The sequence below is a fragment of the Macaca fascicularis genome, chromosome 5 (assembly GCF_037993035.2).
Source record: "Macaca fascicularis isolate 582-1 chromosome 5, T2T-MFA8v1.1".
Taxonomy (NCBI): Eukaryota; Metazoa; Chordata; class Mammalia; order Primates; family Cercopithecidae; genus Macaca; species Macaca fascicularis.
Window position 1 is genome coordinate 93616118 of NC_088379.1, and position 14231 is coordinate 93630348.

Consider the following 14231-nt stretch of genomic DNA (forward strand, 5'->3'; position numbering starts at 1 on the left):
TGTTAGTACCCTGTTTATTCCAGAAAGAATATATAACACAATTATGTATAAAAATGGATGGTTAGCATGATATAAAAAAGTCAAAATGAAAAGCAAGCAAAACAAAAGTAAAAATAATAGATTATTAATGAAGCTTAAAATGCATTCATAAAAACACATATGCTTATTAAGATTGGGCTACAAATTGGGCCCTAAGCTTGCTGGTAATCAGCTTGAAAAGACAAGCCTGATTAGCTGCAGAGTCCACAATTTCCATGAGAGTGAAGAAAACAAAAAAGGACTTACCAAGAGATATGAAATTATTCTGGTTATTTAGTGGCTATTTAAATTGTTAACTTTTTTTTTTCCTTTTTGAGATGGAGTCTTGCTCCCGGGCTGGAGCGCAGTGGCGCAATCTCGACTCACTGCAACCTCTGCCTCCCAGGTTCAAGCGATTCTCTTGCCTCAGCCTCCCAAGTAGCTAGGACTTCAGGTGCATGCCACCATGCCTGGCTAATTTTTGTATTTATAGTAGACACGGGGTTTCACCATGTTGGCCAGGATGGTCTCAAACTCCTGACCACAAGCAGTCCGCCCGCCTTGTCCTCCCAAAGTCGTGGGATTACAGGCGAGAGCCACTGTGCCTTTCCTAAATTATTAACATTTATAATAAAATAAAATTAACAGCTGCCTTCCATTTGAATACTTTTTACAAAATACTTAAAAGTAAACATAAGTGGGCTTTTGTAATCAGAAAAAAAATAATTCAAAGCTTTACCATTAACTTTCAAAAAAATGGTTAAACAGCAACAACAAAAATCTGTGGTAACCGAGGTACAGAGAATACAGATGAATGTTATTACAAAAGCCACTTTCCTGTGAGGGGAAGTCTAGGACAGTGGTTTCTAAATGCCGCTCCATAGAACAGTGCTAGTAGGTGATGGACTTCTCCAGTCACAATGAAATTTAAGCATAAAGATAATGAGGAAAATTTTTACAAGGCTATATTTAGACACAGTTCTTATTCTGACATTACATCCTTCCTACTTTGGAGCTATCGAATGTATTATCTTTTATGAAAAGAAGATGATACAGGTTGAGCATCCCTAACCCAAATATGTGAGTCTGAAATGCTCCAGAATCTAAAACTTCTTGAGCACCAACATGATGCTCAAAGGTCATGCTTAAAGGAAATGCTCTCATTGGAGCAGTTTGGATTTTGGGTTTTCAGATTAGGGATGATGAACCAGTAAGTATAATGCAAACATTCCAAAATATTTTTGAAAATCCCAAATCCAAAACACTTCTGGTCCTAAGCATTTCAAATAAGGGATACTCAACCTGTAATATATTTCTTCATTTCTTTATTTTATTATTATTTTAAGATGGCTCATGGCCCACTGCAGCCTCAAACTCCTAGGCTCAAGTGATCTTCTGGCCTCAACCTCCCCGGTAGCTGGGACTGGAGGCATGCATCACCATGCCTGGCTAATTTTTTAAAAATTTTTTTGTGGAGACACACAGGGTCTCACTTTGCTGCCCGGGCCAGTCTCGAACTCCTGGCTTCAAGCAATCCTCCTGCCTCAGCCTCCCAAAGTGTTAGGATTACAGGTGTGACCACTATGCTTCGCCCATATTTCTTCATTTAGTTTTTTCTTTGCCTGTTGTGTTTTTAAATGTTCTTTCTTGTTCAAACAAAAAGTTGGCTACTTGCTGTTTGTTAAATTTGCAAATCTATGAAACTGAAAAATGCAGAATTCCCAGCGTGGTGTTAAATACAAAGAAATCCCAGGCAGATGGCACGCACCCAGTTGTTTGCCCAAGCCCTTGGAGAAGCTTCTGTGGGGTCTCAGTGTTCTGCTCCTCACTCAGTGACTCCTTGTTCTTCAGGAGGACCTGGATTTGGATCACAGTTCTTTACCACGTCCAATGAGCAGCCGAAGTTTCCCTCGAAGCCTGGATGACTCTGAGGAGGATGACGATGAAGACAGCGGACATAGCTCCAGAAGGAGGGGAAGCATTTCTAGTGGCGTTTCTTATGAAGAGTTTCAAGTGTAAGTATAAATGAATTGGCAGAATTTACATTGACAAGATCCACATGAGACCAGGCAGTTTCCCTCATCTCTCTGAATTCAGTCCTTTCCATTATTAATCATCCGGCTTTTAAAAATAACTTGTATTGGCTGGCACAGTGGCTCATGCCTGTAATCCCACCACTTTGGGAGGCCAGGGCAGTTAGATCATGATGTCAGAAGTTCGAGACCAGCCTGGCCAACGTCGTGAAACCCCGTCTCTACTAAAAATACAAAAAATTAGCTGGGCATGGTGGTGGGCACCTGTAATCCTAGCTACTTAGGAGGCTGAGGCAGGAGAATCACGAACCCGGGAGGCAGAGGTTGCAGCGAGCCGAGATTGCGCCACTGCACACCAGCCCAAGTGACAGTGCAAGACTCTGTCTCAAAAAAAAAAAAAAAAAAAAAAACTTGTCAATTGGTGTTTTGTCTCTTACATAGTATGTTTATTATAGGAATTAGCAAATAAGAGCAAAAGAAAACATTAACATTTCCCATATTTCTACCAATGAAAAATGTTTATTAATATATCAGTGTTTGTGTCTCTATTTGCATGTGTTTATCAATGTTTTTATATATTTTTATGGCCTAACATATGGTTTGTCCTGGAGAATGTTCCTTGTGCATTTGAGAAGAATGAATATTCTGCTGTTGTTGAATGGAGTGTTCTGTAGATGTTTGTTAGGTCTAGTTTGTTTATAGTTTTATTCAAGTCTCCCATTTCCTGGTTGATCTTCTGCCTAGATGTTGGATTCATGTTTGAAAGTGGGGTATTAAAGTCTCCAAGTATTATTAGTTGGAGTTCATCCCTTCTATTCTGTAAGGTTTTGCTTTGTGTATTTTGGAACTCTGTTGCTGGGTGCATACATATTTATAACTAATATATCTTCCTAATGTATTGACTATTTTCTCTCTCAACTTGATGAGGCTAAAGAAAAAAAAAGAATTGACCCTTTTTTCATTCCAAGATGTTATCCACTTTATCTCTAGTAAAATTCTTTGTTTTAAGGTATTTTTTGTTTGATATTACTATAGCCATTCCAGCTTTCTTTTGGTTGCTGTTTGCATGATAAATCTTTTTCCAGCCTTTTACTTTAAACTTATTTATATCTTTGAGTCTAAAATATGTCTCTCCTGTAGACAGTATATAATTGGATCTTATCTTATCTTATCTTATCTTTTTATCCACTTTGACAATTTCTGTTTTTCTGTTTTTTGATTAGATTGCTTAATCCATTCATTTAATGTTATCATTGATTTAGTTGATTTCTGTCTGCTATTTTTTGTTTTCTAGCTTATGTCTTTTTTGTTCCTCTTTTACTGCTTTCTTGTACATTAAGTGAAATTTTCCAGTATAACATTTAAATCCTTTTAATGATTTTTCACTTTTTTTTTTAGTCATTTTCTTAGGAGTTGCTGTAAGACTTGATTTATACAATTAACTTATGAAAAATTACTTCAGATATATATTAACTGAATCCAGTGAGATATAGAAATATCATTTCTATTTAGCTTTTTTCTCTTCCCTCTTTTTGTGCTATATATTCATCTATCTATATGTATATAGTCATCTATGTTGCAAATCACATTGTTACAATAATATTACATTTTTATAACACATTGTGTAATATATAGTATATAGTTTTATATCTCTTAATGAAACTGAGAGAAGAGAAAGTATATATTTTTAAATTTGTGTATTAACCTACTTTTTACCATTTCTAATTCTCTTCTTTTGCTCCTCTGGATTCAAGTTATCATCTGTTGTCATTCTTTTTCTCCAGTACAGCTTTTCTACTGCCTACCTCCTATTATTGTCAAAGATACTACATTTCTATTATAGACCTTCAGATCCAACTACGTACATATTTTTACACAATTGCTTTTTAAATCAAAGGAGTTAAGGAACAAAAGGAGAAATATACGTATATACTATATTTTATACCTACACAATTATCTTTACCAGTGTTCTTTGTCTTTTCATGTGGATTCTGATTACTATCTGGAGTCACTTGCTTTCAGCTTAAAGAATTTCCTTTAGTATTTTTTGTAAAGCAGGTTTGCTAGCAATGAATTCTTTCATTTTTGTTATCTGAGAATGTTTTTCTTTCTCCTTCATTTCCTCTGACCTGTATTGTTTCTGATGAGAAGACAGCTGCTAATTTTACTGTGGTCCCCTTGTACATGATGGCTCAATTTTCTCACACTGCTTTCAAGATTTTTTTGGTTTTATCTTTCAGTATTTTTACTGATATGTCTGGGTATAAATCTCTGAGTTCATCCTACTTGGAAAGTGTTTTTTCTGCTTCTCTCACTTTCTCTTCTCCTTTGGGACCCCCATTATGCCTATACTTAAGGGCATCACACATATTTCTCTTACACTCTGTTGATTTGTCGTCATTTTTTTCCCTCTCTGTTCTTCAGATTGCATAGTCTGTGTTGATCTATCTTTAAGTTCACTGATTTGTTCTTCTGTCAGCTTGCTCAAATCTTTGTTGAGCTCCTCTAGTTATTTATTTATGTATTTATTTATTTATAGAGACAGGGTCTCACTCCATAACCCAGGCTGGAGTACAGTGGTGTCATCATGGCTGTCTACAGCCTGAACACCTGGGCTCAAATGATCCTCCTGCCTCAACCTCCCAAGTAGCTAGGACTACAGGCACATGCTGCCATGCCTGGCTAATTTTTAAAAAAAAAATTTGTAGAGATGGCATCTTGTTAATGTTGTCCAGGTTGGTCTCAAACTCCTGGCCTCAAGTGATCCTCCCACCTCGGCCTCCCAAAGTGCTGGAATCACAGGTATGAGCCACTGCACTTAGCCTGAACTTTTTATTTATTACACTTTTCAACTCCAGAATTTGTATTTGGTTCTTTTTAACAATCTCTATCTTTTTATTCTGTGTTTGATGATATCCTGTATTTGACGAGACAATGTTATCATAGCTTCCTTTTTTTTTTAAGAGATGGGGTCTCTCTCTGTCACCCAGGCTGCAGTGCAGTGGCATGATCGTAGCTCACTGCAGCCTCGAACTCCTGAGCTCAAGCAACCCTCCCACCTCAGCCTCCCAAGTACCTGAGACTACAGGCATGAGCCACTGTACCCAGCTAATTTTTATTTTTTGTAGAGATGGGGTCTAAGTTGCCCAGGCTGGTCTCAAACTCCCAGGCTCAAGTGATCCTCCCTGCTCAGCCTGCCAAAGTTCTGGGATTACAGGCATGAGCCGCTGGACCCAGCCTGCTTTATTCCTTTAACCATGATGGGGTTTTTTATTATTTGTTTGTATCAATCTCTTTGAGTATATTTATAATAGGTACCTTCAGGTCTTTGTCTGCTAAGTCTTACATCTGAGCCCTCTCAAAGACAGTTTCAGTTGTCTTTTTTTTTTCTTGTGTATGGGAACATTTTCCCGTTTGTGTGTGTGTGTGTGTTGTGTGTGTGTTTTGTTGTTGTTGTTAAAGATTGGACATGTTAGATAATATATTGTAGGAACTCTGTATAGTGATTCCCATTTCTCCCCAGGACTTGTTTTTATTGCTGTTTGCTTGTTTACTTTTTCATACAGTCTGTTTCCCCACAGTGTCTGCCTCTGACATTATTTCTTAGAGGGTGCAGCTGTGGCCGTGTATGTAGTCACTCTGGGAAGACAGTGGTTTTAGCAGGGTACTCATTGACTTTCTCTGACCTCTCTGTTATACCTTCTGCCTCTGTGGGTATTAGACCCAGTTATTACATTTCATTGTTTACTGATTGGTCTATTGTTTTCAAAAATGCCTTGGGATATAATTTGCTCCACAGTCTGATCCACTTAAATTCAGGCCTCTTTGCAGGGCTAGTTTTTGAGACCAGTCATGTGTGTTTGTTTGTTTGTTTGTTTGTTTGTTTGTTTTTGAAACAGAGTCTCACTCTGTTGCCCAGGCTAGAATGTAGTGATGCAATCTCAGCTCACTGCAGCCTCAACCTCTCAGGCTCAAGCAATCTTCCCACCTTAGCTTCTCAAGTAGCTAGGACTACACACCACCATGCCCGGTTAATTTCTGTATTTTTTATAGAGACGGGGTTTCACCATGTTGCCCCAGCTGGTCTCAAACTCTTGAGTTCAAGCAATCCACCCACCTCAGCCTCACAAAGGGCTGGGATTACAGACATGCACCACCATGCCTGGCCCCTGAGGCCAGTCTTTAACCGTCTTCTTAGCTGTCTCTTTCCCTGGTTCTCTCCGGTGAACTAGCAGGTAACTTGTTGATCTCATGAGGCTACCAGATTCCTCCTAAATGCTTATCCACACAGTCTCCATTGTTTTCAAGAGCATCCTTAGTCTTTAATTTCCTCACACTTTATTCCAAATAAAGTCAGTTCACTTGAAGACAGCTCTGTATTCCTATGACCTCTGTCTCCCCATGAGCAAAACTGTGCCACTGCTTTACAGAGCCAGGGACAGTGGCCCACCTCTCTGTGACATCCTGCTTTATGAACAAGTTAGTGGGCTCAGATGGCAGCCTCTGATATTCTCACCTTGCTTCTTCTGGCATGGAAACTCTACCTTACAAGTGGGAACTGAGTGGAAGAGAGCCCCATACCTCTTAGCCACTCTTACCAGGATTAGAACCTCTGCAACATGCATTTAAGAATGGGAGCAGGCTGGGTACAGTGGCTCACGCCTGTAATCCTAGCACTTTGGGAGGTCAAGGCGGGAGGATTGCTTGAGCCAGGAGTTCAGGACCAGCCTGTGCAACATGGTGAGACCCTCATCTCTACAAGAAATAGAAAAATTAACTGGATGTAGTTGTGCATACCTGTAATCCCAGCTACTTGGGAGACTGAAGTGGGAGAATTGCCTGAACCTGGGAGGCAGAGGTTGCAGTGAGTCAAGATTGCACCATTGCACTCCAGCCTCGGCAAACCTGTCTCAAAAAAAAAAAAAAAAAAAAAAAAAAAAGAGTGGGAAACATTGAGGCTGGGCATGGTGGCTCATGCCTTTATTCCTAGCACTATGGGATGCCAAGGCAGGGGTATCACTTGACGTTAGGAGTTCAAGACCAACCTGGGCAACATAGTGAGACTTTGTCTCTATTTAAAGAAAAAAAGCTTTAAAAAACTTTTTTTAAACAAGAGTGAGAAAGCCGGGCACAGTGGCTCACGCGCACTTTGGAAGACCAAGGCAGGCGGATCGCCTGAAGTCAGGAGTTCGAGATCAACCTGGCCAACCTGGTGAAACCCCATCTCTACTTAAAAAATACAAAAAATAGCTGGGCATGGTGGCGCACACCTGTAGTCCCAGCTACTTAGGAGGCTGAGGCAGGAGAATTGCTTGAACCTGCGAGGCAGAAGTTGCAGTGAGCCAAGATCGCGCCACTGCACTCCAGCCTGTGTGTCTCAAAAAAAAAGAAAAAGAGTGGAAATGTTAGGATGAGACATGCTGGCAGCCTGCCCCTCCCTGGGAGATACTGTAGCCCTGGACTAGAAGCTGGGGGAGGAGGGAGCCCTGTGCTCTTAGCTGCACCCATGTGAAGTTGTGCTTCTGTCACATGAGCTGGGGACAGGAGAGAAGGCTCAGATTATGGCTTCAATGCCACAGAATCTCTTCATACTAACATTTAGTAGATTTTCTTGAATAAATGCTTTTTCATTTGCTGTATGCCCTTAAAAGTTTCTAGAAATTTTAAATATTTGAGTTTTAAAAAATAATTTTCAACAGTTACAGCTGTTCCACTAAAGGGAGAGTCTACAGAACCCTCTTGCCACCATTGCAGAGGTTGTCTTCGGCTTACAATTTTTGAAAGTATTTGTATACATTTTTTAAGTTCAAAATAATAGAATTATAAGTGAACATGCTGTTTTCATACTGTTTTTCAAGCTTTATTTAACATATTGTGAACCTAATTCTATTTCATTAAATAGTCTGCCACAGTGTGATGTCTGATGTCTCCTTAGAATTTTATTGTATGGATGAACAATGATTATTTAATTTCCTATCAGTTGTTGGGTGTTTGTTTGTTTGTTTTTGTTTTTGCTTTTGAGATTGGGTCTCACTCTGTCACCCAGGCTGGAGTGCAGGAGTGCGGTGGAATGATCACAGCTCACTGCAGCCTCAACCTCCCAAGGCTCAGGTGATCCTTCCACCTCAGCCTCCCAGGTAGCTGGGAGTACAGGCACATGCCACCATGCCCACCTGTTTTTTAGAATTTTTAGAGATGAAGTTTTGCCATCCTGCCCAGGCTGGCTCAAACTCCTGGCCTCAAGCAATCTGCCCACTTCTTCCTCCCACAGTGCCAGGATTACAGGCATGAGCCACCATGCCCCACCCCCACGTTGGTTGTTTGATGTAGCCATTTTTCAGCGATCCGCTATTAAGAGGCAGCACTCTTTTATAGCCAAAAATTACACATAAACTTATAAAATTTTCCTTTAGAAAATGTTCTAAAAATGGAATGTCTAAATAAAGGGTTAGGCGTACATTCTTAAGACTTCTGATATGCACTGACTTGCAGGAAAGTTGTTCCAGTTAACACTTCTACCAGCGGCATCCGAGAGTTTATCTGTAAAGCTTGAGACAATTTAGAAAGTGTTTCAAATGATTGTGTTGCTTAAGAAAAAAATCTTAGCACTTCCATTCGAAAAGCCAATGGGGCTGAAAAGACAATGAATGACAAGCGCTTTGTCCCTCTGTACTGTGTTTTCCTTGCAGCCTGGTGAGACGAGTGGACCGGATGGAGCATTCCATCGGCAGCATAGTGTCCAAGATCGACGCCGTGATCGTGAAGCTGGAGATTATGGAGCGAGCCAAACTGAAGAGGAGGGAGGTGCTGGGAAGGCTGCTGGATGGGGTGGCCGAGGTCAGTAGTCATGAGCTGAAAACACCACTGCTGAGCATGGTGTTATTAATGAAAACATATGTTGGTGACAGTTGTATTTGAAGTATTAAAGAAGAGTAAAAAAAAAATTGACATTTATAGAAATTCACAATGATGTTTCCATTTACTCTCATTTTCAGATATTTTTTTTCTCTCTGAAACAGAAACACTCTTTCTATATCTTTCTATAAAACATCAAGGTAGTCTTATTGTCTAACGCTTACGCTGGGATGTTTATCTTCATAACTACAGGTTAAATTATAATCTGGAGGTGTTACCTTCTTAATACTCCATATGCTAATGGTCCTGCCTTCACTGCAGGGTAGAATTAAATGAAAAATTACTCCAGCAACTCTGAGATTTGCTATTATATGCTGTAAATCTCCAGCCTTACCAAACTGCACATTATTTGGTCCCTGGACTTCCTAACGCATTTCCTTCTACTGCCCCCAACACCCTGGTTTCTTTTTCCCTTTCTAGGATGAAAGGCTGGGTCGTGACAGTGAAATCCACAGGGAACAGATGGAACGGCTAGTGCGTGAAGAGTTGGAACGCTGGGAATCCGATGATGCAGCTTCCCAGATCAGTCATGGTTTAGGCACGCCAGTGGGACTAAATGGTCAACCTCGCCCCAGAAGCTCCCACCCGTCTTCCTCCCAGTCTACCGAAGGCATGGAAGGTGCAGGTGGAAATGGGAGTTCTAATGTCCACGTGTGATATGTGTGTGTTAGTATGTGTGTTTCTAATAAGTGAGGAAGCGGCTGTCCTGAGTTGCTGTAACAAGCACACTATTTATATGCCCTGACCACCACAGGATGCAAGTCTTTGTGACCGATTGCTAACCTTCTGCACTTTAATTTATTTTATATAAACTTTACCCATGGTTCAAAGGTTTTTTTTCTTTTTCTCATATAAGAAATCTAGGTGTAAATATTGAGTACAGAAAAAAAAATCTTCGTGAAGTGTATTGAGTGGTACGCCCAGTTGCCACCATGCCTGAGTCTTCTCAGTTGACAATGAAGTAGCCTTTTAAAGCTAGAAAACTGTCAAAGGGCTTCTGAGTTTCATTTCCAGTCACAAAAATCAGTATTGTTATTTTTTTCCAAGTGTGTGAAGGAGAATGGAGCATTCCTTTCCACCCTGGCATAGTTCATGAGCTTAATACATAGTTTTCTTTTAAGAAAGGAGCCTTTTATTTCAACTACCTTCCTGGGGTAAACTTTTCTAAAAGATAAAATGGAGCAGAACTCCAAATCATTGAATGGGTATGTAGTCATTAGGATAGAATCTGTGTGAATGGTTAAGATGAATGTTAAATACTATGCTTTTTTGTAAGTTTATCATATCTGATGTCTGTGGGACTACCTGTGTCACTTAATTTTTACATTATTTTGGCTCTAATTTGAATAAGCTGAGTAAAACCACCAAAGGTCAGTTATAGGATAAAATGGCATCTCTAACCATAACACAGGAGAATTGGAGGGAGCCCTAAGTTGTCACTAAGTTTAATTTCTTTTAATGGTTAGTTTAGCATAAAGATTGATTTACATGTTCTTTTTCCCATGTGGCTCTACTCATTTGCAACTGAATTTAATGTTATAACGAATCTAGTAAGAACAAGTTACTAAATTTTTAGTATGCACTGAAAGTTTTAATTCAACAATTATGTTCATTTTAAGCAAAATCTTAAGAAAGTTTTGAAATCCATAAAGCATTTGGTTTTAAACTATTTTAAGAATATAGTACTCAGTCAGGTATGACAGCTCACACCTGTAATCCCAGCCCTTTGGGAGGCCGAGGCAGGCGAATCACTTGAGCCCAGGAGTTCAAGACCAACGTGGGCAATGTGGTGAAACCCCATCTCTATAAAAAATGCAAAAATAAAAAACACAGTGCTCAAGTATTCTTGATCCTGTGTTTCAAAACTAGAATGTATAATCCAAATGGAGCTCAATCTAATAAGAAAGAGGTTTTGGTATTGAAAGTTCATACAGGCCGGGCGCGGTGGCTCAAGCCTGTAATCCCAGCACTTTGGGAGGCCGAGGCGGGTGGATCACGAGGTCAGGAAATCGAGACCATCCTGGCTAACATGGTGAAACCCCGTCTCTACTAAAAATACAAAAAACTAGCCAGGCGTGGTGGCGGGCGCCTGTAGTCCCAGCTACTCGGAGGCTGAGGCAGGAGAATGGCGTGAACCTGGGAGGCGGAGCTTGCAGTGAGCCGAGATCGCGCCACTGCACTCCAGCCTGGGTGACACAGCGCGAGACTCCGTCTCAAAAAAAAAAAAAAAAAAAAAAAAAAAAGAAAGTTCATACATTAGACAGTATCAGCCAAAATTTGAGTTAGCAACACTGTTTTCTTTATGAGAGGGTCTCACCTAAATTTATGGGGAGAAATCTATTTCTCAAAAAGAAAATCTTTTACAGAAATGTTGAGTAAGGTGACATTTTGAGAGCTAATAAGCAAAAGAGCATGCAGTGCTGTTGAATAACCCTGACTTGGAGAACCAAGAGAATCCTGTCGTTTAATGCTATATTTTCAATTCACAAGTTTTTCATTTAACTGGTAGAATGTCAGTCCAATCTCCAATGAGAACATGAGCAAATAGGCCTTTCCAGTTTGAAAGTGAAAGATACTGGGTTTCTGTTAAGTTTTTTCCTCATGGCTTCATCTCTATCTTTACTTTCTCTTGAATATGCTACACAAAGTTCTTTATTACTACATACTAAAGTTTGCATTCCAGGGATATTGACTGTACATATTTATGTATATGTACCATGTTGTTACATGTAAACAAACTTCAATTTGAAGTGCAGCTATTATGTGGTATCCATGTGTATCGACCATGTGCCATATATCAATTATGGTCACTAGAAAGTCTTTTTATGATACTTTTTATTATACCGTTTTTCATTTCACTTGCAAAATTTCGCAGAATTCCTCCTTTCTACCCATAAATTACATATATTTTTCTTCTTTAGTCATGGAGAATTCCCCCCTCATCTCTTCCCTATGATCTTTCCCTGTGTACTGGTATTATTAAAAAGATGTTACATATGCAGGTCTTTCTCGACAATCAAGAATGTTATTAATGTGTAATACTGAGCACTTTACTTCTCAATAAAAACTTGATATAGTAGCAGATGTGAGAGTTGTCTGTTTTCTAAGTTGTAACAGGTAATGTGCCTTTTATCATGAGACTTTGTTCTCTATGTCCGAAAACGACATTAATTGGCACATTTCTCTGTTTATTACACCAGCTACACATTTCAGGTACCCAATTAGCCTTTAAGCACAGGCTGTCATTTATGGCATTTTTGTTTGTATTTTCCTGAAACGAAGATTCCAGGACAGGTGGTTTATTTGAGAGGTGTAGGCAATAGGGATAGTGGAGTGGCAAAGATGGGGAGTAGAAGAGAAGGTGCCAGTAAAGGGCGTGTCGTCTAGCTGCGTAACAGCATAGGCTGCCAAAGCCTAATTCCTGTGGTAAAATGCTGAGAAACAGTGTAGGAAAAACTAGAACAAACAATTCAGCCTTATCCCAGCTGAGGGGCCAGGACTTTGGTTGGAAGACCACTCTGAGATAATGGTAGTAGTTCCCTAGCGCGTACAATAGACAAAGCAGCCTTTGCTGGCTTCTGAGCAAGCCTGCAGGCAAAGAAATGCAGACACTGGTAGACGAAAACCAGCAGGCATACACGGAAGTGCCACACGGGCAAGGTGCCCACATTATGCACTATGGATGATCACGCAGTGTTCAACCCTAAGGGAGTCCATCCCCTTAGGATACTACAAATGGGGCTCCGTGGAGTTGTGCCACATGGTGACTCTATGTAGACCACCCATAAAACAGGTAAGTTTAAAAGCATAAAGAAAACAGCACTAGGCTAAATCTCCAGTCCCCACTCTGTACTTACTAGTCATGTGATTATGCCAAGACAACTGGTCCAGTTTCTCTGAAGACTGTTTCCTCATTTGTCAAATGGGAAAATCAATACTTGTCTCCCTCATAGGATTTTGCTTGCGCCGTAAGAACATATATGTATGAAAGCACTTTAAAGCTGAAATTTCCATTACAAATGGAAGGAGGTACTATAGTACCTAGCCCAGTGACTTGCTCAGCAAGTTACAATCTGTTGAATCAGCAAAAAGGAAAGGAATTCTTGACAACTGCAAATTTGAAAGGTAAATAAAGGAGACTTATGTTGCCAAATAATAACTCAAAACACTTAAAAGTCTTCTGTGTTTGTATTTCAAAATTGGGCTATTATTTGTACAGTTTTGTGTACTGCTTTTTCATTTCATATTGTATCATAAACATTCCATGAAACCCTGATTTCTATTAATGGCTACAGAGCGAATCAGTATAAATTAATATTATTTATGAAGGCCGGACACAGTGGTTCACAACTGTAATCCCAGACCTTTGGGAGACTGAGGCAGAAAAATTGCTTGAGGCCAGGAGTTCAAGACCAGCCTGGGCAACATAGCGAGACCCTGTCTCTGTAAAAATAACTTATCTGGGCATAGTAGTACACGCCTGCATTCCCAGCTATGCAACTGAAGCGGAAGGATCGCTTGAGCCCAGGAATTCAAGGTTACATGAGCTACGATCACACTACCACTGCATTTCAGCCTAGACAACTGAGAGAGACCCTGTCTCTAAAATTAAAAAATATATAGAATATATGAATATGTGATACATGTCAATTCATAAGTTATACATTTTTAATACATATGAATTACCCAAAATACATCTGCCCTGTTATTGGACATTTAGATTCTTCCCATTTTTTATTATTATCTCTAATGCCATGACTAACATATGTCAACATAAATTTTTTTTTCACATATCTGGTTATTTCTTCATGGAATTCTGTATAGAAAAGTATCTGGAAATGTAATAATTAGGTTACTCTATGAACACATGGTCTTGACACATATTACCAATAATTTTTCAGAACATTTATACCAAGTCATATTATAACCAAATTTATAAGCACCCATTTGTCCACCTGCAAACAGAACTTTTCATAAAAAGTGTTTATTTTTATTTAAATTTAAACAGAAGGAAATTATGCACAAAAACGAAGAAATTGCTGAATCTCAGATACTGCTTCACAAAAGACAGGATTTCTTAAGAGTTTCTTCTAGACTTCAAAAAGCAGTAAACACCAGCCTGGGCAACATGGTAAAAACCCCATCTCTACAAAAAATAGAAAAATCAGCCAGGCATGGTGGTGCTTGCCACTGCACTCCAGCCTTGGTGACAGAGACCCTGTCTCAAAAACAAAAAAAAGCAGTAAACGAAAACGTTAAGAGGTA

At 39.5% G+C, this 14231-nt stretch overlaps 1 protein-coding gene across 5 annotated transcripts in view; it reads left to right on the plus strand.

The window, feature by feature from the left end:
* The window catches only part of PKD2 (polycystin 2, transient receptor potential cation channel), a 69328-nt gene extending 59532 nt beyond the window's left edge, over positions 1 to 9796 (plus strand). For all 5 annotated transcript variants that reach the window (XR_012434944.1, XM_005555387.5, XM_065545237.2 and 2 more), the window contains 3 exons: positions 1870 to 2033; positions 8741 to 8888; positions 9387 to 9796. Coding sequence is in view for 4 of the 5 variants with exons in the window: in XM_005555387.5 (XP_005555444.3) it covers positions 1870 to 2033; positions 8741 to 8888; positions 9387 to 9623 (549 nt within the window). In the remaining variant the exon portion in view is untranslated. The remainder of the gene's footprint in view (positions 1 to 1869; positions 2034 to 8740; positions 8889 to 9386) is intronic.
* Positions 9797 to 14231: the final 4435 nt, after the last annotated feature.